The 27,707-nt window shown below is 41.9% G+C and overlaps 2 protein-coding genes across 21 annotated transcripts in view; both read right to left on the bottom strand.

Annotated features, from left to right (window-relative positions):
- Window positions 1-427: 427 nt before the first annotated feature.
- On the bottom strand, window positions 428-20,431 carry RABGEF1 (RAB guanine nucleotide exchange factor 1). 15 transcript variants are annotated; one of them, XM_086859608.1, is made up of 11 exons: window positions 20,325-20,431; window positions 11,796-11,981; window positions 10,176-10,342; window positions 9,080-9,199; window positions 7,052-7,072; window positions 6,324-6,493; window positions 4,641-4,722; window positions 4,156-4,288; window positions 3,672-3,763; window positions 3,111-3,367; window positions 428-2,185 (listed from the first exon to the last, which is right to left on the bottom strand). In XM_086859608.1, the coding sequence occupies exons 2-11, from the start codon at window positions 11,972-11,974 to the stop codon at window positions 1,787-1,789; spliced, it is 1,620 nt and encodes a 539-aa protein (XP_086715734.1). In that variant the 5' UTR covers window positions 11,975-11,981; window positions 20,325-20,431; the 3' UTR covers window positions 428-1,786. The 15 variants fall into 15 exon arrangements, 13 of the variants coding, with proteins under 13 accessions (XP_086715734.1, XP_086715733.1, XP_086715741.1 ...); XM_086859607.1 differs by lacking the exon at window positions 20,325-20,431 and adding an exon at window positions 19,886-20,313; XR_015278536.1 differs by lacking the exons at window positions 7,052-7,072; window positions 9,080-9,199 and having other exon boundaries at window positions 428-601; window positions 1,706-2,185.
- Window positions 20,432-21,250: 819 nt separating this feature from the next.
- The window catches only part of KCTD7 (potassium channel tetramerization domain containing 7), a 15,965-nt gene continuing 9,508 nt past the window's right edge, over window positions 21,251-27,707 (bottom strand). For 4 of the 6 annotated variants that reach the window (XM_086859632.1, XM_086859636.1, XM_086859635.1 and 1 more), the window contains one exon: window positions 24,049-27,593. In XM_086859632.1, coding sequence (XP_086715758.1) covers window positions 27,217-27,593 — 377 coding nt within the window. In that variant the 3' untranslated portion in view covers window positions 24,049-27,216. Of the gene's footprint in view, window positions 27,594-27,707 lie in introns of all 6 variants that reach the window. The other 2 variants (XM_086859630.1, XM_086859631.1) reach the window with 1 other exon arrangement.

Raw genomic sequence — 27,707 nt, 5'->3', positions numbered from 1 at the left:
TGAAGGGTACTTGTGAATTGTCTCACAGAATGCAGAAGTGGCCACGATTATCTCGCTATCAATCATTAACAGAATAACAAAAGGTGAGGAGTGTTTGAGGGACTCTTTAACGAGGGCAGAACTTTTATTTCAACAAGCTCATTTACACAATAGCTGCAAGTTTGCTTCCCCCCCACCCCTCCTCCGGACAAACCTGTGGCCCTGGATATCAGAATTAGCACCTAAATAAACTGAATAAATCCCAGGAGTATTTAGGGAAGCGATTTGGGCCTGGTGACACGAGGAATAATTTGATTTTTTTTTTTTTTTTTTTTAATTTTGGTGAGCATACCAGCGCTGCAGCTGCTTCCATGGAACACCAGGGGTGGTGCATAGTTCATAAAAAGGCTAAAAACTGCCAGAAAAGGGAGAAATCACAGTCGTGGTCTGAAGTTATTGCAGTGCAAATTTAATAGGAGCAGTGCTTTAATGAAGTGGGAATGAATCAAGAGGTAGGTGCTCTCCTCCTCGATGGCAAGAATTAAACATCGCTTAAAAGCAGCTCCAGCTGAGCTTCGTGTTTGAGATCTCGGGTGCACGAAGGAGCCAGGGCTGGATGGAGCTGGAAGAGATTTCAAATGACACGGAAAGAGTTTCAAAGTTCTGTTTTAAGAGGCTGCTTTTTGTGGGGTGAGCTCTTCTTTCACCCCGATCTGAATTTTTGTGACTTTTAGTGACACAAAGTCGTTTTTAGCTCGCTGTTCAAGGTGCTAAGGGGGTCACTGAAGAGCAGAACGTTGATGTTTCACAGAAATAAAGTGCATTTTTCTGCTCCTGCTCCTTCTGAAAAGCAACCTCGAATTGTATGAATTTATTTATTTCCCAGGATTGTCAAAAAAGCAACCAAAATTTATCCTACTGATGGAAGTGACCAGGAGAGAGAGACACTTCTGGAGCAACTCTTTCATGGTCTCTTTCCCGTCCCCCTTTTTTTGTTTCATATTATGCAGTTTTTAATACAAATAATTCTTCTATTCCTGAAATATTTCTGATTTCTGGCCCCACATTCCCCTCCAAAGCAGTAAAATCAGCATTTTTGTGCACCACTCAAGGCTAGCAGGTGTTCTGACAGAGCATTTAAATGAAGAAATGGCATCCTTTAAGTAATTATTTTTTTAACAAAGCAGATTAAGATGATTTTTCAAGTTTGCAAATCACTCCAACAACATCCTCTGTCATTCCTCAGTTCTCCCCTCCAGGTTATCCAAACCCCAACAGGTTTTTTTTTTGCCTTTTTACTGCAACATGATGGAAGTGAAAGGTGCTAAAATGAATATTCTGAGATCATTTTCACTCACACACGAGCTCATGCACGGTTGGGACATTAGATTTGAAATCTATTTACAATTTTACATATTTTACAATATATAGTTCATCTTTACAGCTACAGAATAAGTTCAGACTAAACATTGGTACCTTTTTTTCCTGCTGGAACTTGGCTTCAAGTTAAACTAATTATTAAAAACAATTAAGTGCATGCTTAGAAGGAAGCTTTCAGGAGAGATGTCGATGGACTAGTGTTGCTTAAAAATTACACCAGTTTGTGTAGAAAATCGAAATTCAGTTCAAAAAACCCACCAAAGCCTAATAGAAATCTACTGGACTAAAATAAATACAATTCATTACACTTAACCAAGAAAAAAAAACCAAAAAAACCCAAAATTACCTTTAAAAATGTACTGATTTAAGCTCTTTTTGTTTTTTTTAAGCCTTAAATTTCCTTCCCCTCCCAACTAGCTGAGGATAATTATCCTGCATAAACCTGAGGCTGCAGTGGTGGGGGCAGCTTGTCATTCTCCACGTTTTCAGAGTCAATGGCTGCTAAGGCTTGACTTTTTGGTTTTATTTCTAAGGGATATTTCTCCACAATATCTTCCACCTCCTTGGTGATCCCATCAGTCCAATCGATGAGGTCTTTCTCCAGCTTCTTGGCTTCACTGACAATTCTTTCCTGTCTCTCATTCAACTGAGAGAGGAGGTCTAAGCTTTTGCACATTTGCTTCACCCCCAGGCACACATCAGGGGAGAAACTGTCAGATTCCTGCTTTTTTGGGGAGGTCTGGCCCGTCATGAAACGATCAAAATCTTCCTGGCTCAGATTTAAAGACTGAGCATCCAGTTTTTCAATGAAGGCCACAGCACAGCACTGCAAACAAAACAGAGAGAGCATCACTGCAAGAATGGAATTACCACAGACTGGACAGTGTCCATTTTCTATTCCTTACCCTCTTCTTACACCAGAAACTGATTTCTTAATATTTTTTTTTTTATGCCCTAAATGAGCTTTTCCAGAAGTTAATTTTATCAGACACCTCATACAACTCTTTCCTCTCCCTAAAAGTTTGAAGAAATCAAAAATTGAGCTGCCAAGGTACATTCCAGACCTCAGGGTCTCTGTGTTTGAGAGGTGAGGGAGCAGCAGGAACATGCCAAGGAGACAGGAGCAGCATATTAATATTTAATTATCTGATCAGCAAAGATCTGATCTGCAGATTAATTAACTTCCTAAAGGAAGGAATGTCAAAAGCCCAGCTCACTTGGTGGATGCTCTGCTCCTACTGAAATAAACTTTTAACATTCCAAGCATTTCATCCAACTCTGTAATTTCCCTCCAGGATTCTTTATGATAAAATGCAGAGCACACCAAGAAATGCCTCTTGGAGGAGCTGTAAAAAACCTGTTTACCTCCACACACAAATGGCCTAATTCTGCAGGGCCTTCAAGAAACTCCCCTGGGCTCGAGGAGGGGACTTTGCATCTGGAACATCTGCACAGCCCAAACTCAGGGCTTGAGGAACAGAAAGTCCTGACCTTGCAGGATAAAAATACACCCAAGTCTTAGCATGAGACTTTGCAAACCAAGGGTTTTAAGCTATAAAATAAGAAAACAAAGCTCTGGTTTGGACAGCAGAGAGGAAAGAGAGAGGGGATAAAACTGTCTGTGCTCTAAGTAACCTCAACCACTGCTTGAAGATTAATTTTAATTTATGTTCCGCTTTGCTGGCAATTCCTACCTCCAAAAAAAAAAGCCAAACCTTGCTGACCAACCCCACCCCTCCTCCTGCACTCACCAGGTTGGTGAAATAATATCCATCCTCCCCAGTCATCAGCCTGCTGGGGTTGCAGAAGCGAGTGATGTACTGGATGTTGGACTGCAGGCGAGGGGGGTTCCCCTTCAGCACAATGTAAATCAGGGTGGGCAGGAAATCATCAGCAGAGGCTGGCTCATTCTTGGTGATTTTGATGGCATTGAAGATGTGCTTGCTGCATTTGGTGATGCAGGCCAGTTTATCCCGAGGGACGCGCTTGGAGTCCATCTCAATGATATCTGGGAGGGGAAAAATAGAAAAAAAATCATTCAAATTGTATTCATCAGGCACTGAATAAGCAGGATTTGCTGGGTAATTTTGATATTGCATCATTTCTGTCTGTGGGGAAGTGTTTCAAGTAGATCAGACAAGCCTAAGCACCTCAGTGTGGAAAATTATCCCTGCTCCAGACGAAATCCCAAACCCACAAAGATTCCTGCATATTTAACAGCCTGAAGCCCCCCTGATGACAGCAAAAATAACCTCAATAAGCAAGAGAGATGAAATTCAAAGCTGTAAATATAGAATTCATCACTCACAAACCTGTAATTGCCTTTACAACCATGTCAGAGACTTCTGGGATTTCCTCGCTGACAGGAACACACAGCATCTGGGGAGTCACCCAGTGCAAAGCCCTGGGACAGGAAACAAAGGGTTAAACTCTTCAGTGCCATCCAGGTGTTTGAAACCAGCTGTTTCCTGAACTCAGGGCACAAGGAATGCTTTGTGTGATCCAGGCATTATTCCAGCCATAAATCAGTTTATTCCACTGAAGTAATTTATTTTCAGAGAAAGTACTTACATATTTTAAAAAATTTTTTGGCTGTGATTTAACAAAAGCAAATTTTCTCAGTCTAGTGGTTGTCCTTATCCCACCTATTAATTCATTCTGTCTTTTAAATAAAATGATCTGAACACTTAACAAGCCATTTTTCTGTGCACAGCACGAGGTTTTTTTAACATGGTTGATTCAGAGCTCATTTAGAGAATTTGGGATTACTCAATTATTTTTCCTTTCGAGCCTTACCTGATCCTTTTTTGAACAGCAAGGTCTTTCTTCTCATCATCAGTTGTCTCAGGGCAAAAAACATATTTATACTGTCGAGTCATGATGTATTTCTCAACCTCATCCATTGCCTTCTCCACTTTTTCAGGGGGCACTGAAAGGGACAAATCCCACAAATGAAATATTCCAGGGCTCTTTGGAAGATTTAATCCCAATATCATCAAATTAATATTACTCATTCAAGCCAACCCGAGTTCATAAATGGATATGATGGGAAGTAAAAATAAAATGGGCAGAACTCCACTGAGAGTTTAAAAGAAAGCTGCAAAAACAAATATTTAGACAGCAAAATTTCCTAGAGGGAACAATTCTAATTCTGGTACCAGAACCTGTTCCCAGCATTTCTAAAAGCTGGGAATGCTTTGCTTTAACGGAAAATTCAGGAGGCTTTAGTTTCACATCACTGCTTTTGGAAAAGGAGAAGATGAAAAAGAAGAACTTGGTACCTTTCCAACGTGTCTGCAACCTGTCTGCTATGTTTTGGTAGAAGTCCTGGGCACATTCAGATTGCTCCTCAATGCTTAAATCCTGCAAGAGAACAAGGATTAAGTGTGAAGAGCTGCCAGCAACACCTCATGTTTTGTTTTGGTTTAAGAAGTGTCCAGCTGCAGTAACAGTCTGAGAATGCAGAGGTGTCATCAGACGTGTTTATAGTGGCTCAATTTTATTTAAAAATAGGAGAAGCCAACACTGGCTCTTTAATGTGTGAAAGATTTGTGCTGATTTACTGAATAAATGGGTATTAGCACAGGTGCAATGGCTTTTTCCCCTGAGGAACACTGACAAAATAACTCGGACTAAGCAACATGTTTGTCCCTATTTAACCTCTGATTTTTTAAAAGACAATTTATAGTCTATAAAAGCCCCAAAAAGATCAATTATTTGAAGGAATATCTCTGCAGCAGACATTTCTGATGATAAAGTTACTGTGAAATATATTCACAGTGATATTGGTGAAAACAACAATGGCTTTTGCTAACCGAGCTCCTGAAGAACATAACAGAGGTTTGAAGGTTTAAAATTAACTTAATTGAGGCAATTTTAATCATTAAATGAAACAAAAAATTAATAATAAAATAAAAAAATAAATTAATTATATTACTTTAATAATTACTCATTATTTTAAAAAGTGTGGGGAGAATTTGATTTCTGAATTCTCTAAAGCAAAAAACTTGGACATTTTCCTGAACACAAGTCCCAGCTCTTTCTGAGACTGGATTTTAGGCCTGGTTTGTGTGTAGTAAAAAATCCCATGTTTTGAGAAGGCTGAAATAGGAAATGAGAGCACCTTCAGTGCTCGAAGCCAAAAATAAACCCACGCTCTTCTCACAAACTCTGTGCTCAGAATGAACAGATCTAAAAGAAAAGAAATAAAAGTTCAAGAAGATTTCAAAGTAGAGGGAATGTAAGATTCCATGAGAACTCGAGAGGAGATAATTTGAGGAACTAAATAGGAAAGGGAGAAGAAGGAGGGGGGAAAAAAAAGTTGTGCTGAATTCTGACTCATTCCAACCATAGGTGGCACCACAGACTGATTAATATTTCAAGAACATTGATTTTTATTTTTTTTTAATGGAAAATGAAGACATAACACTTATTTCTTATTTAAAAAAAGCAGCACAGTCAATTTCCCCTTCCCCAATAAAAGGAGAGGGGTGGGTTGGTACTGAATTATCTTTAGAAGTTTTTAGGCTTAAGTTGTCTCATCCCTGGATGTGTCCAAGGCCAGGCTGGATGGGGTTTGGAGCAACCTGGGACTGTGGAAGGTGTCCCTGCCCATGGAACCAGATGATCTCTAATTCCCTTCCAACCCAAACCACTATGTGATATCTAAAAACTCACCAGGTGGTATCTCATATAATTTCCACAAGTCATATTAATGTAAAATATTGCTGAACGGATTAATTCATGTGGGATTTAGTCAGGACTACTTTATCTGGCATGCTTGGGGTTAGAAGCATGGTCTCAACCAAAAAAAAAAGGCACCTAGATCTTAATTTGATTAATCCAATCATCTGAAGGCTCCTGCCCCACTCCAGAAAATCCAACCTGCTGGAAGAAGTGCAGCATTTCCTCCCTCTCTCCCCAGTTCCCCCATTTTATTGAGACAAGAGGCATTCAGAGCTCACCCTTTTGTGACTCATGGTGTCCAAAAAGAGTTTGCATTGCTTGTAGATATCCTGGCCAGGCTTCTGGTATGTCCTGATGAATTCTATGAACTCCTTGGACACTCGGTCTGTCTCGATGCTGGCCTGCCTGTGGATGGAAGGGCTGGGAGCCTTGGCCTCCTGGATTTCTGCTAGCAAAATTCAGGGCACAGCACATCAGCTTTCTACACTGATGGATAATTTCCAAATGGTTTTATCATTTTGAGTTATTTTTTTTTTCTCTGCAGCTGTGCAGACAATTGGTCATTTATTTCTCAAGCTTTGCCAGGGAAATGCAGGATATTATTAAATACAGCAATAATTATTAAACACATCTCCAGGAAAACTGAGTATCCCACTGAAGTGGAACATTGAGATCCACACCCCCGTTTACACTAATGACCTTTTTATATTAGAAGTGACTGCAACACAGGGTTGCTTTTGGGTTTTACATTCACTCCCAGGTCAGACATCCCATTTAAGGTTTCCAGCTGGGAATCTGAAGGTTCCTAAAGATAATGGGGCGGTTTTCCCACTCTCAATGACCTCCACACTCCATACACCAACACCTCCCAAGCAGCTCAGGGCAGTTCTGCTCAAGGAACATGCACTTCAAGTTGACAGAGCTGCATCCATGGGGGGTTTTCCCACAAAAACATCTCATTTTCCAAGTTCCAAGTTAATTGTGCTGCTCCAATACCTTCACCCACCTTTCAGCTTGCCAGCCAACGCTGTTGGAAATGGAGGGATTGAATAGAGGTGGTGGAAATGAACGTGGTGAGAGGCAAGCAGCAGAGAGACAGAAAACATGAAAATATTCATGGTCAGCACGACACAAACACGGCTTTCAACCTGAAAACACTTCACATGCACAGAAATCCTGCTTTCAACAAGCATGCAGAACTCCAAAGGAAAAAGAAAGAAATGGGATTAATATGTTTAAATTGGTTTAATTTGGATTGGAGAGAGCTTAGTGGGGTTTTTCTGGTTGTTATTTGTTTTTAAAGAGATTCAGTACTACAGAAAATCCTAAATTGTGTCACCCAGTGAATACCAAACTCTGCTCCTCTGACCAAAGCTCCACACTTCAGCACAGGGAAAAACTTGGTCAGGCACCATCAGAGCACCTCTGGCGTTTCAGTGCCCAGAACAATAACAGGTTTTGCAAATATTTAAACTTCAATTGAAGCAATTGAGATAGTGCAAATTTAACTCCTTGCTAGTTACTCAAGGACACTTTTCCAGAGGGGATTTCCTTCCATTGCCTTTATACCTAAGATTCACTGCATGGATCCCAAATCCTACACAGGATTCCAGCTGAAGGGTGGCCTTTATGAAATTTGTCACATTTAACATCAGAGAAGCAGAAAGCTTATTTGGAAATAATAAACAAAGAGCAGAATTATCAGGTATTTCTTCCAGGATTAATCCCTGATCTCATTTCACAGTACAGCTGAAGGTTTATTTACTTACTTCAACAATGAGTTCACTCATTTTTATAAAAATAACAAGCCTTATTTTACTATTTGACCTTAAGGAATGTGAATATTACTTTTTCAGTTACAAATTCAAACTGGATTTTTGTTTAGTTACTAGAGAGATGTAGTCAACTGAGGCAGATTAAAATTAAGTATTAAAAAGTGAATGTTAATTAGAATGAACTGCCTTTTAATGAGTTACACCAAGAATTACACTTGAGTTACACTGGTAGTTGCAGCTTCACTAATCTCAGAGCTGAAACCCTGACTTAAGGAAAATTAATCTGTACTGATTACCAAGGACTGCAGGAACAAATGAACTTCCAGCAACAAAAAATCCTCAAATTTGTCCTATGTTCTCAAAAAATTCAGTCTAACTAAAAAGAAGCTGATTACAGCCAAGAAATTCCAACAAGTTAAAGAGAGCCCAGCAAAGGAAAATGCCAAAATGCCAGGAGCGAGCATGGGAAGAGTTAAGGAAGGATCGGCTTTGCAAAGAATAAACATAATTAATAATTAAATCTTTCTACAGGAAAGCCACTTGTCACAGCAGAACAGGAGCACTCCAGGGATTCACTATGGTTGTGCCATGGCCATGGAGCCCAGTCCAAGCACGGAATGTGAAACAGGGTTTGTCACCAGCTCTGTTACACACAGCCCTTCATCACCTTCCTGCAATTTAATAAACATCTGAATGTTTCTTTTGCCAGCAGAACAAGCCAGGATTGCAAACAAATAATGGAGGATGAGCTCTTAAAGCTGTTTGCATCAAGGGGCTTGGTGTACCTTTTGGTTTAAATTAAACCAGTGTCTCCTCTTGATGGGAAATTTTCTTCTTGGTTTATTTAACAAACATCTGGAGACATTTTGAAAATGCCAAAGTTCTTGAAATGCCAGCTTCAATAGTTTCAACTCATAATAATCAGGTTTGTAACAGCAACTTGGATTTTTTTTTTTTTTATAAAAATACAAAGCAGCACAAGATTTGGCTAATTCTTACAAAAATTTGGGGGTTTTTTATCCTAATTCTAAGGTGGAGCTCAATGAAGATTCAGCTTTACTCCTATGACTCCCTACTAAAAAGCAAAGAATTGGTTGAGAGATTCAACCTCAGGATGCTGGACCTGTTTGTTTTGCCATCTTCATGCTGAAGAGCGAAGTTACAACTGGCACAACCCTAGTTTGTGTTTAGCAAAGCCCAACTAAGAGCCAAGCTTACTAAAACCAGGCAGACAGCTCGCCCAGGCTGTGCTGCATTACCTTCAGAAGGGGAAGCCAGTTCCCAGGAGGGAGTAAAAATCTCCTTCAAATCCCTGAGAATGTTATCAGCATTTCTCTCCCTCCCAAGCTGTCCTTGTTTAGGGGTTTTCTCTTGAGCTGCTGAAATAAAAAGGCCAAAGCAAGCAGGGCACCAAGAGTGGGAGCGTGGCAGAACAGGTGGTGAAGGGATAAAAAAAGAAAAGATGGGAAGTGAGAAAAATGAACATTAAAAAAACAAAACCACAGGTGAATGAATGCCTCATGTAGCCAGCTGCTGCCATGCACCAGGACAACTCTAATCAGAAAAATGCTGAATTTCAAATTAGGGAATGGTCTCTAAGGTTAAGACAGATTAATGTTGCTTTTCCTTCTGGAATTCCTCCTCCACAGCCCAGCATTTCCCAGCTTTCGCCTGTGTGAGCTATTGCTATGCAAAGCCAGCAGTGCCATTCATCACTCCTGCTTGTAACACATTCTGTAGAACAAACAGCCAGCCAGCCACAAACTTGATATTCCCAGCCCACACAAACACTGCCAGCCTCACATTTATGTGCAGCTCAAGGCACCCAGCTCACACATCCCATTTCTTCCTGTCAAAGTGAGGCACTCTGGCAGCATCAGCTGATATTTTGTCTCAGGGTTTCTATCACACTCAGACACAGCAGCTTGTCGAGGTGACTGACAGCCAGCACCTTCTCTGTTGCTCTGTCCAGGAGGAATTCCCCTTCCAGCCCTAAATCCTGGTGTGACACCATGGCTGACTCAGGAATTTCATTGGAATGTGTGCCAGAGGAACAAGGAACTTCCCCTCAGCAGTGCAGTGCCACCACCAGGAACACATTTATGCTGTTTAGTGGAAGACCTCCTGTATAATCACACACAAACACAGGTTTAGCAGGGCACTGCTCCATTTAAGACTGTTTGGCATCACTCACATTTTTCTGTGTTTTCAGTAACAATCACTCTCCAGAAGCATCACTATTCCGACTTTTCAAAGTCAAAGCACAGAGCATTAATCTGCCTTTTAGAACAACACATCTGCCAAAAGCTTTTCGTTTTAAAATGTACAGAAGCATGAAAAGCAAAGGGGAGTTACCCTTCTTAGCTCCTGCTCTGGAGGAAGCAGTGAAGAACTTCTTCACAGTAGTGACCTTTCTTGTTTTCTCATTGGTTTTCTTCTCCTCAAACTTGGAGAAGGTCAGGGACTGTGCCCCTTGGGTGCTCTGGCTGCTGGCATAGGCTTCTTCCTCCTCTCGCTGGAGCCTGGAGTTAGAGAAACACAGGTTTGATTTAAGGGCTTAGAAACAAGACAAAGGAGCTGATTTCCTGTGCAATCACTAATCACTCATTTGACATGTTAATTATTCCTGCTGCTTATCTCCCTTCACTACAGGACACCCACCCCTTCCCTGCTGCAGTGAGGGAAAGCTCAGGGTTAAATAGTGAGGTCATAAGGGAGAAGACTGAGGTTTAACCATGGTCACCTTCCCCTTGTGTCACACTGAAATCTCTAAAGGCACAGGGGAGGGTTTCCAGCAGCAGATTCATTGCCTTCCCCCCTGCCTCACACAGAGTTCCCCAGCCTGTTACCTCAGGCAGTCATTTCCCATCTTACAAAAGCAAAATACTGTGTCCCAATCTCAGGAGTACTTTGGGAAAGAGATCATTGTTGTCACAATCTGCTTTGGTAATAAATATCTGCTTGAATGGATGAGGCAAACTTTGAAAGGCCAAGTTTTTAATCTAAGGTAGAGGAGGGCAAACTCACCAATCCTGCAATCTTTTCTCCTATGTAGGAGTATTCAAACAGGCTACATTCTATCTCCCTTCAAGATGCTGGGAGGCTGAGCAATTGTCTTTAAACATCCCTCCAGCTCAGGACGGACCATAAATAGTCTGGGATCTGCAATCTCTTGAGGCAAGAATTGTATCTTATCAGTGCTGACAAGCCTGTCTGTTCACTGCAACAAACAATCACAGCTTATCTGTGCATTTAGCATCTCCCAGCTACTCATTGAAAATTCTTAAAATACCCCACTTTGTTTTAGAGATGATCCAAGACTGGCAGCATAACTATCTGCCCTAATAATAAAGTTTTTATTAACTGCTGAAGACATTTATGGCAGAGGAAAACAATGATGTGACCTCTGAAAACACATCTTCCATTTTCAGGGTCAAGCATTTATCACAGGAGGAAAATGAAATTGGTTTGCAGAAAATAAGTGATCAGACAATTAACTAAATTAGCAAAGCTAAAGCTTTGATGTTCTTGGGCTTGAGTCTGCAGTTGAAAACAATGACCACAGACAAGACTAAAACCAGTTTTTAATCAGCAACTGGAATGCAAAATCATGGTGCTGCCTATACCCAAGAAAATAATTGCCATCTCCAGAGGGTATTTTAATCAAAATTGTCCCTTTAACCCTTCTAACCGCTAGACAGAAATACAGATTTGCATATGCAAATTAGGTCGAAGTATTCATTGGGAGGTTGGGCTCTGTTTACATTTGTTCCTTCCCAGATTGTCTTTTCACCTCTTATACTAGAACGTCATAAATATTCATCTTTGTGTCAAAAGGAAGGTTTGAATTCCTGCTGGAAAGGTCAAATTGGGGAATTTGTGATGAACCTGAGCCAGAGCAAACAGGACTAGGAAACAGGAGGCAGGAACAGAATTTGGTGGAGTCACCCTGGAGGAAGAAAGAAGGTTCTTTACCGCTCTGCCAGCTCCCAATCCTCTTGAATCTGCTTCTGCCTTGCCTTGTGGTATTCCTCCCTCCAGCACTTGGAGCAAAATCCCTGCCAAGCAGGATTGCCATAGTAACCACAGCCCTTCTTGCACAGCAGCTCCGACTGATCCACGTGGATTCCTCTGCGCTCCGATTTCAGGTTCATTTTCCTCCTGGTGGAAGAGGAGAAGGGTTAAAAACACGAGCGTGGCAGCAGCCTGCTAGAAATCATTTCTTCTGAGGGTTTGCCTTTGGAAAGGAGTCACCTGCCTGAATTATTTAACAGCTCCATAGCAACAAAATGAATGCCACGAGAGGAAGGGCACAGTTACATAACCAGGAGCCCCAAAGCCAGGGGCAGCATGAGCACATCTCTGCAGGGCTGTGTCCCCCACACAGCTCCAGAAAGAGCCCCAGGGCAGCAGTGACAGTCCCACAGCCAGGGGACAAATTGCCAAGGCACATCTTTGCAGTGACAGTCCCACAGCCAGGGGACAAAAACTCAAGGCTCTGCTCTCACCTTGTTCTGACAGCCAGAGGCACAAAGCAATGGGGAAAAAAAAAAGAAATAAAGTTCCAAAAACCAACAAAGCACATAGAATATATTGTGATCTGAGACTGTGCCTGCACAGAACCACGCTGGTGAGGGTTTAGGGATCTTTGCCCTCCAAAAGTGTCTTCAGGGCCCAGTGAGGAATCACAGCTGACCCAGCTGGGCACATCCACACATGGCCAAGGCACATCCCCATCTCCTGCAAGTCCTGCCAGAGTTAAACACAGCACAGCTCTGGGGGGTTTATATTCAGTGACTGCAACAAAAAGATTCTCCTGCCCACACCAGCACCCTGCCAAGCCTGTCTTGGAACATCCAGCCTCCTCTTCCTTTCCTGACAGAAACCATCCCACATTCCAGCTCCCTGCTACTAATGGGAAATGCTGGAGTGATTTTAGGAGAAAACAGCACAGGAGTATCTGCACCAGCAAGGTTAAGGTGTGCACATTAAAATATTGACATTTGGATTGCAGTATTGTCAAACATTGACAGTAGAAGTAGCACAGCAAGGTTTTGGCCAGTAAATCCAGCCCCTTTTCCCTTCCTGCCATTCCAGAGGTGCCACGTATGGAAAGCAAGAGGAAAAGGGATTTTCTCAATCTGAAGAACATCAGTAACTAAATCAGAGTTATCATCTTTTCCCCTGGAATTCCACCCCAAACTCTTCTCTGGATCATCCAGCAAAAGATGGAATATGCACAAATATCACTGAGAGTTTTCTACTACAGGAAGTTCCAGCTCTTTTGTTCCAAGCTCAATTATCCATTTAAAAATACTGATAATGTTTAACATTTCCCATTAATCTAATCAAGTTATTTTAAGCAAAGTAACAGGAAACACATTATTTTTTCTGAAGGGGGAACAAATTAAATATTCCATCTTATCTATGTAAGTGTTAAGATTTCTTCCACTTTTCTATTTTTGAAAGAAATAGAGTTTCTAAAAATAACCTAAAAATAGTTTCATTGTAGAGACATGCATATTAAGGGAATCAATTTCTTAATGACATAATTTATTGCTGCATGTTCTCATTTTTATAGATGAGAGAGCAGCTGAATTCTTTTGAATACTGAGACGTCTGACAGCCAATATTGTGCTGCTGCAGAGAAAAATGGGGGGAAAACCCCTGTATTTTAAATATTTGAGAGCTTTATTTCATTCACATATGCAGAAATAACTGAAAAACACAAATAAGTTGCTTTCACAACAATTTTTGGTTTCATCTCCTGACTTCTCAAGGAAGGTCTGTGTGGGAGCCCCTGGCTGCCAACACCTCAGAGCTCAGAAATTAAACTTTCAGTGTGTGTCAGCTGCACAGCCTGGGCAGGAATTGCATTTTGACAGGATTTGCACACTCAGGCCATTCCCAGAGCGTCACTCACGTCCTTGAGCAACAATTCTGAAAAGAAAGGGGAAGCAAAAGCTGAAACTCTTCACTGATTCAGTTTCATGACCACTTCCCAAAAGCAGAAGCTGCAGCAGCATTTTGGCCAGAGACCTCTACTGCTGGTGCCTGTTTTAGAAAAAAATGCTATAAATATTCATCAAATGTTTAATTGCCATTAATGCAAACCTGATTCTTCAATGTTTTCTGTGTAAACTACAAAAACACAGTAAGTAAAAACATTCTCATATCACAAATTTCCCGGAAATTTTACAGGGATCTCTGTCACCAGAGGAAACAAAACCCTATAACAGAACAGAGTAACTACTCTGAACTGCAATAATTCCAAGAATTCAGGTGTCTGCTCTCATTCAAAAGCACCACATTCCAGACTCTAATTTGAAAATTAAAGGAGTAGAATGAAATACCTGACCCTGCTTCTCTCCCACCCCAACACCTGAAACCACAGCACAGTTTCTCTGCCACTTGGGCACTTCCACTGCTCCAGAGAGGCACAAAAATCCCCTTTGTGCCACCAATCCCTCTGGCACCCTGTGTGTGTACATTCAACTAAAAATAAAGTTCTGCTCAGCAGTTTTGCCCAGAGGGAGCAAAGCAGGGCTGCAAAGAGCTGCAAAGTCAAGAGCCCTGCCCTCTGTCCGAGTGCTGGCAGTGCCACCAGCCCCGCTGTGGGGACACAGGAGTCACCCTGATGCACAGCAAGGAGTCACATGCTGCACACAAAGCTGAGACTTTCGCCTCCCTTCACGCAGAAAACGCCCTTGCAAAAAAAAAAAAGTTTCCCAGATGATTTCTGCAGGTCGGCATTAATGTTTTAATAAAGAGAACAACTCGGGTTTTGATAAAATGAATGTGAGAAAACCCTCATATATTAATTTTTGGCAAGTAAATCACTGCTTACATTATAATATTACATAATAAAAATATTTTTTTGGTGCTGTTGAGTGTCTGAAATGCTTTTTTCCCCCCTCTCCCTCCCACTCCAGCTAAAGGTGATCACTCCTTATTCAACAATCACCTCCTCAGAGTGTTTGCACAGTCACACCTCACATTTTGCATGGTCAGAGCTCTTATTTTCACTCCTGCCCTGAATGCATGGCATGCTCAACGCTCACTTCTAACATAATTCAAATAAAAACCCTAAATTTGTTGTTTTTCTGGAGTTTGGAGAGCAGGCAACTCCAAACACCTTTACACAACCTGCCCACTGAGAACATAAGGAAGGTAACAAACTTCCACAATAAAAAAAATAAATAAATAGAATCCAGAAGTACAATAAAAGACCAGAGGATCATAAATAACATTAACTACGATTTGGAGAGGTGCTTTGCACCAAACATCCTATTGCATCACCACATCTCCCTCCCAGGAGCAACATTTAATGTAATTTAAAATATATTCATCCACTGCTTTGCTTAGTGAGCGTTTCAAAAGGCTCTGCTGGGAATCTCTTCAGGGAAGGCAAGAATGACACCTCACAAACACCACGAGACAGAACCTTCTTTTGATCATTTCTGTGCCAGGACCAGACCCCATCACACCTTAATAGCTGTGTTAATTGGCAACACCCCTTTGAAGAGTTTAGAAAAAGAATGGGCTCTTAAACTTAGTTATTAATTTATAAAATGCCTTTATTTAATGTTACTTATTTGCAAGCAAAAGCTTCTGGTCTCCTGTTCTCTGCTGAAATGGAAAAATGGAAATCTCCCAACTCTTTTTTTATGATTTTTAAAGAGCACCTCACACACCCTGGGTGGCTCCCAAGGGATTTATTTGGGATAATCACAGCCTGGAAAGGTGTCCCACTGCTGGCTGTGGACACCAAAATGCTCCCTGCCTTCCTGCCACAACAATTCCCAGTTTGAACCTCCATGATCTGCATGTCCAGCTTTATTTTATCAAATTCTACTGAAATCAACAGGAAAGGAGGCCTATGATTCATATTAAATCAGATCTATCTGCAGGGCTGCACATCAAAGGTCTCTAATGACAGATCAGATCAGCTCCAGAATTTTTAGAGCATCTCACAGTAGTTTTGTTATGATGAAAAAAAACCCCACCAAATCACTGTGGTTTAATTCAAAATTAGCTTTCTACTGGCTTAAATGCAGTTTCTTCTGAAGCTCTCAAATACATCTTCCTATCAACATACTTTTCTCACTCTACCCACACTTACATAATTTCTTTTTCTTTTTATTCATCCATTCAGAGCAAAACACCTTTTAAGAAGGGCAATACCAACTCAGAGACTTCTTGTCCTTGTTCACACCCCCAAATTTTTTTCCTGTCCAGTCTGTCATCCAAGGAGACAAACCACAGCTCTCCCTTCAGAAAATGGGGAGTCACAGAGTATTTTTCAGGAAGGAGAAAGCAGCTGCCTGCCCTTCGTGGCTCTGTAAAGCTGAAACTGAGAATGTCTGCAAACACTGCAGGGTTTCAGTTACCACCACCAGGAACAAAAACCAACTTTCCTGCAAAATATTCTGGCTATGAGCCACTTCACTTTCCCTGTCACACACTTTGAACCACCTTGGAGACAACACAGAGAGAGTTAAGATGCAGGAAACCTGAATGAGCAGCAATCATTCCTCCAGGACTTGGGACCTTTTGTAGCTCAATAACAGCAAAATACTAAATTTTCATTTTCACACAGACCAAGTTAGAAAATAACCAGAAAATTCATATTAAATATATAAAATCAGGTATCAGTCACAGCAAGGAGCAGATGCATCCCCAGCTTTTATGTGGTAGGAAAAAAAAAGGGTTCCTCCAACCCAAATCAGTCACCCAGGGCTGATTTAACGCACACATGAAAGCCTAAACTTATGTAACAGCTTCTTTTCAGCAAGAAACACAAGAAATTCTCACAGCACAAAGCCTGCAGACACAGCTTTGGCTTGGGGAAAAGCGCTGGGTGAAAGATGCTTTAGGAGCAGCAGGGATTTACCAGGGGCTCCAACACCTCCAGCTTGTTTTTCTGGTTCTTTTCCATCTCCCTGCCTTGCTTGGAGCAGGCAAAATGATCTGTACCTTTATTATCAGTGCAGATTGTGAGGAGATACCTGCTGGCTCATAAACTATTTACTAGTCCTGGATTGCTGAGGTCACCTTTGAGAGCTGGCTGGAAAAGCTCATATTCAAAGTTGAACAGAAAGGCTCTTGCTAAGTCAATCAATAAACACCTTCAGTAAGAGCTAATTGAAATCAATTTATAATTATTACAAGCTGTAAAGAGCAGTTTTTAAGTAACTCCACAAACTAACCCCGGACATTAAAGGAGTAGCTTTAATTCTATAATTGAACTTCTATAAATGCGTTCAGTATTGGTAACAACTTAATTAAATGTGTCCAAAACCAGCAAAACACAGATCAGGAACAGGCAGGTTTGGTTTGGGTTGTGGGGATGTTTTGGGGGTTTTTTTTGTTATTGGTTTGTGGTTTTTTTTTCTTCCCTCCCTAAAATTAAGTTTTCTCAAAAAAAAAAATAAAAATAAAAGTCTTGGTCCAGGCATTAGCAACAACCTACAGCAGCTTTTTCACTGGGCTGAAGCAAATGTGATTCAGCTCTTCAAAAGTCACTCTAGCACTTAATGAACAACTTGAATTCTTCTAATTCAAAAAACATCAAAGTGCCCCAAAGAGTGTTCACTGTGAACTCACTGCAGCTCTCTGGTCATTAATGGCCATCCCCAGAAATGGAGTTTTACAGCAGATACAAATAAAAAGAAAACCAGGGAAGCCTCCAAACACACAATTCTTACATGAACTGCTGTTGGTTCACATTTTACTGGTGCCTGAATACTCCATCATAATTCAAAACAAGACAGCAGCCAGCAACTTTAATTACTAAAAATAGATTTGTGAGGTAGGTTAGAAAAGGCATCAAAACTGAGGGGTAGAAAGATGGAGTCAAGGTGTATTTTATATTTTGCCAATAGAAAATGTATTCATTACAAAGAACCACTGACGCAAACGCCCCAAAATTCTGAAGAGCAGCAACCTACGTGTTGAAAGAGTCGTGATTCAGGTGTAACCCCAAACACTCAGGCATGTAATTAGCTGCAGCGTAATTAACCATGAGCTAATTTCCTCCCAAGGAAAGGGTGGGGCAAGATGATCTCAGGCTCGGGAACAGAAAATACAAAAGCCATTAGACATGTTGGGAATTAGGCAAGAAAAGCTGGTGTTATCTCTGCAGCTCTCACACTTTTAATGCGCATCTTTCTTGCAATTATAGGATTTCAGCTTCAGCAGTTGTAGGACAAAGAGTGCAGGCTGCTAAAAAATAGTCCCAAGAAGAGAAACATCAGAGCAGCCACTTCAAACAAACCACAGAGCTGGGTCCTGGCATTTGGAGGGGAAATTGAAGCCTCTGCTTTAAACCTCCAAAATCCCAATGGCCACAAGGCTCCAGCTCTCAATTTCCTCAGCTTGGAGTTGTGTTTTCCCTTCAAATGTCAGCACAGGCCTGGGGGGACAGGTTTGGTTTGTCCCCGTGACATCAGTGACCAGGCTGTGTCTCACCATCTCCATGTGACCCACAACTGTGCTTTAAACGAAATCACAGGAAACATCTAAAAACTCTTTGTGCTGCTTGACTGGGAATTCAGGTCAGAAAAAAAAGATTAGCTTAAACTGCTAAAATCTCTTCAGAAACAGCAGCAACAGGCTCCTCCTCCACACTATGTCCTGCCAACCACTCTCACCTGGACACAGATAGAAATTAAGTTGCCTAAAACTTCAGAGAACTTCAAAATGTTTTATACACTTTGTACCTGACTTGTTACAAGTAGCATTATTACATGACTTCACAAGCAAAACTTCTAGGTCTAGATTCAGATCACACAGAGTTGGTTAATCATGAGAAAAAAATAAAAAAGCTCCAAGCATAATTGGGGATTATGCAGCAAGGAGAAGGAGCTGAGAAAGGCTGTTCTAGCTTAAATAACACCACAGAACAAAATTAAATACCAGAATCATGGGCTATCTGCAAGCTTTTAACCAGTTTGTTGTGTAAAGCAGTCTTAGGAATTGGTATAATTGGCTTTATAGCCTATTCTCCCTTTCTACTGTGTGTTGTTTTGGGCTTTTTCTTGGTCAGCAAAACATTCCACTGAGCTACAATTCCCTTCCTAATCCTCCCTGCTGCAAAAAACCACTTGTGTAACCGTGTCCAGAAGCCAGCACATCCAATTCCTGAGTAAAGCACTGTTCCTGGAAAACACCTCATCCTTCCACGCTGGTCTGGTTTGGTCATTGGTCTCAAAAAAGTGCTGGGTAACTGGAAAACCAAAACCAGCTCAGTGCAGTCCCCAAAGTCCTGGTGTGGGGAATTTCTCGCGTCAAAAGTAGTTTCAAATGAGCCCAAAGAACGAAAGTATGGCAAGGCAATCATGGATTTAAATCACAACCTCCCCAATGCCAGCCTTTTCCCCCAAACCGTTCAAATGCTGCTAATTCCCAGCACTGGGCCCCACAAAAAACAATTTAATTTTGCCTATAAAGCCTTCTCAGTCAAGCCAGTCACCTGCCACAGAGCAGCAGGATTTCAGGCAGCACTGAGCCAACCCCTCAGAGGATTTCTTTGGTAATTCAAGCACATCATTCATCTCTCAGTATCTCACACCCTCTCTGAGCCACTCCCTGCTTCAAGGGAGCAACCAGAACTCTCCAGTGCCACAAGCAGCGACAAACACCCACAACAGCGTCCAAAACGCACTGCTCAGCATCTTTAAGTGTTCTCCAAACTTCGCCTGGCTTGACTTAAAAGGACTTTGATCCTCAGCTGTGCAGTGAGAAGCCAGGCAGGGACAATACTTACAGGAAAAAAGCCAAAAACTCATTGATCCGTAAGGAGCTCATCAGGAACACAGGCTGGGGTGGGGGACTATTGGTAAAGCCATCAGTGACACTTGCACCTTGTTAACTACAGGCACAGGCCCAGGGAATTAACTAAAATATGGATAATCAAAATTAGCTTCAGGAGCTGCACATGGAGGAGGGCGAACACCCACAAAAGCATTCAGAACGCACCGCTCCGCATCTTAAACGTTCTCCAAACTTCCCCCGGCTTGGGCATAAAGGACATTAATCCTCAGCCGGACAGCGGCAATACTTACAAAAAAAAAGGCAAAAACTCCTTGATCCACAGGGAACCCATGAGGAAAACAGGCTGGGGGAACATACTGGCACAGCTGTCAGTGCCACCTGCACCCCGTTAACCACAGGCATAGACCCACCGAATGAAAGTATACATGTACATTTAATAAAAATTAGTTTTAGGAGCTGCACACGGAGGAGGAAGGCGGTTTGCCAAGTTTCCACACATGCCGGTGTTTATCCCGGTGTTTATCCGGGCGTTTATCCCGATCGCTGCCCCCCGCGGGGCCCAGGACCCCTCGCCCAGGCCCAAGGCGGCAGCGGGGCCGGTGTGAAGCCCCTCGGCGGGGCGGACACCGACCCCCGACCCTCAGGACGAGCGATATCCGGGGGGACACGGCCGCCCCCGCCGTCCCCGACCCCGGGCGGCCCCGCTGTCCCTCACCCCGCGGCTCTCACCGGCTGTCCCGGGCGGCGGGGCCGGCCCGGCCGCTCCGCTGCGCTGCTGCCGCCGCGGCCCCTCACGGCCCCGGCGTCGCCCGGACCCTCCCTCGGTCCCTCCCTCGGCTCCGGCGGAAGGGCGGGCGGCACCTCCGGGGCGGGACCGAGCCCGGAAGGAAGCGGGGCCCGGCCGGGCTGGGCGGAGCGGCGGCCCTGAGGGGCCGCGGTGCTGGTGTGAGCATAGCCACAGTCCCTTTCCTCAGCTTTTTGTTATCTGCGCTCCCAGCGGAGCGAATTCCCACACTGCAGCCTCCCTTCCTTCTCCACACCCCGCACCGGCTCCTCAGGGCTCCAGGGCCCGGCCCTGGCCCCACACGAGCACCCCAGAGCTGCCTGTTGCAAATACTAAAATAAGCGCTGCTGTTTCAAACTCCTCTTTCCATGTTCAGTTGCACAGTGTTGTGTGCTGCTTTCCATCTCTTTTTTTTTCTCCCCTCTTTTTTTCTTTATTCTCAGCACGGACATCCCCCTGGGAGAGAGGGAACCCTTCAGCAGGACAGATGGACAGCAAGGAAATTACTTCAGAACAAGGGGAAAACTCTCCTGAACACAGGCAGAAAGGTTCTTTTTGAGCAGTGCAGAACCAGGGGCAGCTGCTGGGGCCGTGCCTGTGCTGTCACAGGAATGGCTGGGGAGGAGGGATGGAATTGCAATCCCTGGAATGATCTGCTGGCGGTCGGTGTCCCCGGGCAGGCAGCACACACTGCACAAGTGCCATCTGCTCAGGAAATGATGATAAACTCCTCAATGCCATTAAAGCAGCCCGAGACAGGGATTCCTGTCTTAATTTTCATTTGCAGTCAGGCAAAGCACACTCAGATCCCAGGGAAGGTGAGGAAAAGCACTGCAGTGGCTCCAGACCAGATGAGCCAGAATTCCAGCAGTTTTCAGTATTGTAATCTTTTATTGCACAACACAACCTTTATATCCACGTTTTCTTCTATGTGTTTTAAATAAAAAACATATGGACTATATATTGCCTGAACTGAAAAGTCAAAAGTATTAAGAAAAAATACACTGCAGCACTCACAGTATTGAACATCACACGTCAAGATAATTATTAACAAAACACATTTGGAGATAATTCCAAACCCTGATCGTTAGCATCCAGGCTGGATTTTCAAAGGCATTACGGGTTACAATGCATAGACACATACAATTTATAATTCAGCAAAACAAAATCCATTTATAAAAGTCACAGTGAAAGTGGAGGTAAACTTATACTAAGCTTGTGTAAGTAAAATGACTATGAACTGCTGTTCTGGAAAGCGATTTCCAGTTAGAGAATTATATACAGGAGATAACAGAACAGAATTATCCTCTGAAATCAGCTTATTTGAAGAATGATAAAGAGTTGGTTTTATTTTCATAGCCCAAAACTTAAAACTATCCTGGGTCCTCTGTGCTGTGTGTGAAAAACCTGAAAACATCTTCAGGGTTCAGTAATGCCAAGCACAACTTCAAGCCAGCGGGGTCTATAAATTGTCCAGGGTAAAGCAGTCATTAAAAGAAGTGAAAGAAATCTATCCCAGAGTTTAGAATTAGTTAAGAGATCATTTTTCTACGGTGTCTGCTCTGAAATCTTCCCTTACCTGCCAGGCAGTTGTGTCCCAAGTGATTGCTTTGCCATGCAGAAAGGAAGATCCAGCTCTAAACCAGATTCAAGCAGTGTGACCCTGCAGCCACCTCACTTGTCCCTGCTGCGACCCACAGCCACTGGGTTTTCTCTGCCTTTTACCTCCCAGAACCCCAACACCATGGATTTACACACAAATGGGGTGGATGTTCCTGTGCCTGACACAACACGAGAGCTGAAACCAAACACAAAGAACAGTTCAGCAATGGGAACAACCCGCTCTGACAGGAATTCTTCCCTGCTGCCTCTTCCATCATCCCCCTCATCGTGTCCTCATCATCTCTATATAAGCAGTGAGCATAAACCTGGGAACGAGGGCTCCCAGTTCTTGCAAATACCAAATGAAGCTACAAAGCCTTTAATTATACTGGTAATTAGCTTTTTAGGGGTAAAAAAAAAAATCATGAGGGATCATGCAGCTCGCTGCCCTCAGCTCCCAAAGTACAGTTCTCAGGCTGAATACATATTCTTATGTAAGCCCTTAAAAGAAGTAAGGGTTTTTATTTCTTAACAGTCATTAGGAAAAAAAAAATAAAGCAGAAGAGTGAAATTAAAGTTCTCTGTTAGTTTAATTCATTTATTCAGGTATTTTTGAGAGTAATGAGATTTTATGAGTAAGATTCTTTAGCAACTAACAGTCACCATACTGTAATATTAAAATATTAGTTTAATAATGAGTTTGAAATAGGCTGGTATTCACCTGGCAAACAAATCTGAGGGTGCAGCAGAGAAGAGATAAATTTGCTGCATGTGGAATTGTAGCTGTGAAAGGTCAGAGAAGGGGCTGAGGACCATGAGGAATCCAGTTGGAGTCATTAACTGGGAATGCTCAGCCCAGAGCCCTCATCTCCTCCCACACTCATCTAACAAATGGGGATCAGGACCTCAAAGTTTTCCTTTAGAGGTAGTGAGGATTGTCCCTGGGGAATGAATTCCTTTCCCACTTCCATGTTTCCAAACACCAGTGCTCAGGACACACTGGAAATCAGCTCACTGGGAAAACACAGTTACACCAAAATAAAAGGACTGCCCAACCTCAGTATCACAAAACATCCATTGCACCAACTCAGGGCAGACCAGGGCTTAACAAAGCCATCAGAGCAGTTCAAAATATCCACATCAGGGCTTAACAAAGCTATCAGAGAAATATAAAATCTCCAGATCCTTCAGTTTGCTGGAATTTTAACAATTCTCAAAGACCAGGTTTAGGTGCTTTTGCAAATCAGCTCATTCCTCAAGACAAGTGTTTGAGTTTTGCCTTCAAGGATCTGTGAGGCAGAGCCTGTGACCACTTTGTCTCCAAGAATGGAGCCTGGAGTGGATTAAGGAGCCCAGAGTATCCTCAGGGCTCACTGTGGGGAGCCGAGGGAGATTCCTGCTTTTCCTGTTACCTTAGACTTTGGGATGGGTGATTTTCCAAATGAGGCATGAGCTGGTTTATCACAAAACCAGTGTTTAACTCAGCCCTTATCACTCTTGCCACATTCAGGGAAGAATATTACACAACTAACAAGAAAATGTCAAAAATATTCACATTAACAAATTCAGGTATTTTGCATATTGAGGTGTCTCCCAAGCAGAACCCCTAAAACTTAAAAAAATGCCTCAAAAGGGAGTGATGCAGAAATTCCTGCTGTGATAATTTACTGCTTTTGTTTAAGGTAACTAAACCCAAAATGCTTCCAAAAAAAAAAAAACAACTCACACCCTCACTGATGCAGAAACTGATCCCTCTTTGTAGGATAAAATAAAAATTAAAAAGCCAGCACATGCACAAGGACCACAGAGGAGCTGCTTATGGCACAAAGACTTCCCAGATCAAACCTGACAGCACCTTCACTTTCCTCTGAGGAGGATGGAAATTCAGCAAGGACTATTTCAGATTCCTGTGAAGAATATTGGGTATTCAAGTTAAAAGTCTACACCAAGTCCAAAAGTTATTTTTAGATATTTCTTTAAACTCTTGAGCTCAGCAGACATTAAGTGGCTGCTGTACATAAACACCTTTTCAGGTCATTTTTAAGTGCTCCATAAGGGTTATTTTCCTTTATTTTATTTTCCCACTTCTTATTTTTCTATTTTGATTTTCTTTTTTTTTCCCTTCTTATTTTACAAGCATAAAACAGATGCAGAAACATTTGATGTGCTGTGGAATTGCCCAGCTCACTTCATATGAGACCTCCCTTTGTCCCTTGTTAAAAAAAACATTCCAAAATGGATATAAAGGGCATGTTAAAAAAATTTGTCTTGTCATGTTTTTGTTCACACACAGCAATAAAAAAAATATTTTAAATAAATATGTCCCACCATCCTTCCAATATTCAAATGGACAGGAGACCATTTACTGCTCACAAACACAGGGATTTGGGAGTGTGAGGGTGGAAAAGATATCTACAATATCATTTGTAGATGATAAAGTGAAAAAAAAAAGCTAAGGGAGCACAGAAAAATATGTATTAGCAAAACTTTGGTCTGCCCAGATATAAAGAAAAGTCCAAAAGGGAAAAAAAAAAAAAAAAAGCAGCAGTATTCCATAGTTTAATGATGCAATTCTATACAAAAGTTCTCAGACCTCTCAAACATGAATTTAGTAGATCAACCACTCCCATTTTTTGTTGCAAATGTAGGATTTCAAAAGCTACAGGCCCAGAAAAGAGAATCAATCACGTTACATAACCCAGTTTTTAGATTACACTCCCCTGCCATCCACCTGCACAATTCTTCTGCTTCTGCCAAAAAATGAGCACAGGTTGGGCAAAAGCAGCTAAATCCTTGTAAACAAAGACTGCTTGGAACAATTAAAATATTGTTAACCTGAACAAATCACAAATCCCAGCACTAATTAAAGCTTGTGGGCTGAAATTCACGTTTTCCTTTCCAGTATTGCACTTCAGGAGGCTGAGAGCTTAGATTAAGACACAGCTGATGCAGAACAAGATTTTCATTTTCTCTTTTTGGTTGGGTTGCCTTCCTTAATTATTTAAGGAACAAACAGGAAAAAGTTACAAAATGTTCATATTAAGGAGCAACAAAAATGACTGAAACAGGAATTTTGTCATCACAGCTTCTCCTGAACAGCAGCAGGGAAATTCCTAAAGCCAAACAAGAAAACACACTGTGAAAATCAAAATGTGATCCATTTCTGCAAGGAGTGCTGGAATTCCAACCAGAATTCTGTAAATACATTTATGGGAAGTGGTAAAAAAAAAACCTACTGAAATTTGCAGAAAACTGCAATTCACATTGTAATCTGGATATTGTAATTCCAAAATTGTAAATACCTGTAGTTTTGAACATCTGATAATCCAGAACTTAAATATCTGAAGTGCACAAGCAGCCAAGACAAGGCTCAGCTTTAAGATGTTCTTTAATTTTATAAGAAATTGTGGTTTGCAGTTTAGATTCCTTGGAAAGAAAGAAAAAATGAAGGCAACAAAGCCAAAGAAACCAAGCAAAACTCCCTCTCCTTGCAGGGAAACTTTAGTCTCAGTTTAACTTTTAATTTTGGGTTGCCAAACACGACTCCAAGAACCTGTAACATCAAGGCCATTATTTCAGGAAACAATTGAAACAAACTTAAATTTAGATCCAAATGTGCAGAACTCCCTCTATTCAAATTTATCTCTGCCCTTGAAACTCAGCACTTGACAATGATCCTGTGTAAGGATTGCAGAGATCAGTAGGGAGACACCCACCTCAGAGAGACAATTTCATTCCTAAATTAAATATCTAAAAGGGTGACGAGGCAAAAAAATGGTCTCTTTTTTTGCAAGACAGTTTGATCCTTATGTTCTTACAGTTATTCTAAAAATTGCCTCAGAAAACTGAGAATTTTGATCATTGCCATTAATGTTTCTAAAGAATTTTGGTCAGAAGTTTAATTAAGCAATATTCTTGGATTAATTAATCCAATGGAATGCAAGATGCAAATATTTACTTTTCCTCTCTCTTCAAGATTATTTTGAAGCCCCTTCAAGCACATTGGAGTTTTCTGTACCTCACAAAACAATAAGATTTTCAGACTTTTCTCCCTCTCAGTTTTGGGCTGAATTCAGTAGTTGAAATTTGGGATGTGGTTGCTCATGTCACAAGTACAAAAACAACCTTCTGAAGAAAATATGATGCTGCAGTGGCTCCCTCGTCCAGCGTGGAAAGAAATTTCCTACTGCTTTAGAGTGGAGAAATATCTGAATATGAAGTTTGAATTTTGTTTCTCCTTCTGTGACACCAAGAAGGATCAACAAGAAGGATAAAATTAAGATTTAATTGTCTGAAAAAGGTGAGGTGAAGGAAGCACTTGTCTAATATCATCTGACTTTAAGTCTAAAATAAAGTTTAATATCACAGAATGTAAAAAGAGTCAGTAATAAAATAATATACATTAAATATTCCTCTTACTACTACTAATAGGAACATACAGACAGGGTTTTCTCATTTACCAAAAGCCTTTGTAAATGACCTGATTCTAAAGAGCTCTTTTTTGTAGATATTGTAAACATTTAGAATTTCTAAGGCTAAAAACAGGCACAAGTCTTCCATGAACAATTATTATTCCTAAAAGCGTTAAGGAATATATTCCAGATTTGCTATTCCTTTTGATAACAACAGAAATAATTGAAGTATAACATTATAATTCACAACGTAGATTCTTAATTAAAAAAGAAATACAGCTTAACCCTGACAACAATTAATAATATATAGGGAATACTTTTTTTTTTTAATTATCTAGTACATCAAAATGACATTTCCAGAATCTTTGTGCTGGGTGTGACTCAAATTTTATAAAGTTGAAGGAGGAACTAAAACATTTCTAAGAGGATAAAACTGAAGCGTCAGCTTTAGTAGCACCCCAGATTCCCAAAAACGCAGGAAAAATCTGCAATTCCATCCTGAAGCCACGTGGTTGGTGGCACCTTTTAGCAGATGTTCAGCCACTCCCCTCCATCCTTTCCATGAGGTGATTTTGTTTTGTGCCTCGTTAAGGTACCTGAGCCAACAGTCTGATTTCAGGCTGGTTTTTCAAGTTTCCAGAGGTTTTCCCAACCCCTGCCAGCAGGATCCCAAGGAACGGTGAGCAGCAAGGCAACTGCCAAGAACATCTGTCCTCTAGGAGTCCTCTCACCCCTGGCTGTGCCACCACACTCACCACCAGGCGATTTCAGCAGAACATTTGTCCTCTGGGAGTCCCCTCACGCCCTGCTCAGGCAGCCCAGCTCACCACCAGGTGATCTTGAACTCGTAGATGGGGCGCTTGCAGTAGTAGTGGTTGATGAGGTGCTTGTCGCACACGCCGATGCACTGGTGGTCCACGGTGATGCCCCGGGCGGACAGGTCGGTGACAATGCAGTGCAGGAGGTCGTAGACGTCGGCCACGGCCTCCCAGGGCCCGAAGGACACGTCCACCTCGCAGTGGTGCTCAAAGAGCTTGGTCTCGCTCTCGCTGCGCTCGAAGCGCAGAGAGTTGAAGTGGGGGCACTCGTAGGGAGTGATGGGCATCTCCTCCTTGAACACACACACCTTCAGCTTGGCAAACCTGGCCTTCCTCTGCATGGCTCGCAGCTTGGCGATCTCGATTATCCGCTCCAAGTGGTCTGGAAAAAGAGACAAAGTCTTGAGGGTTCCGACGAATCGACAAGGAAAAGAGATCAAAAGCAATTATTTCATGTGAAACATTTCACTGTGGTTGTTATTAGCAGCATGTGGCA

Source organism: Cyanistes caeruleus, chromosome 21, assembly GCF_971803275.1.
Source record: "Cyanistes caeruleus chromosome 21, bCyaCae1.hap1.1, whole genome shotgun sequence".
In the NCBI taxonomy this organism is placed as follows: domain Eukaryota; kingdom Metazoa; phylum Chordata; class Aves; order Passeriformes; family Paridae; genus Cyanistes; species Cyanistes caeruleus.
Note: the sequence above shows the minus strand (reverse complement) of the source record. Positions and strands in the feature narration are given on the sequence as shown.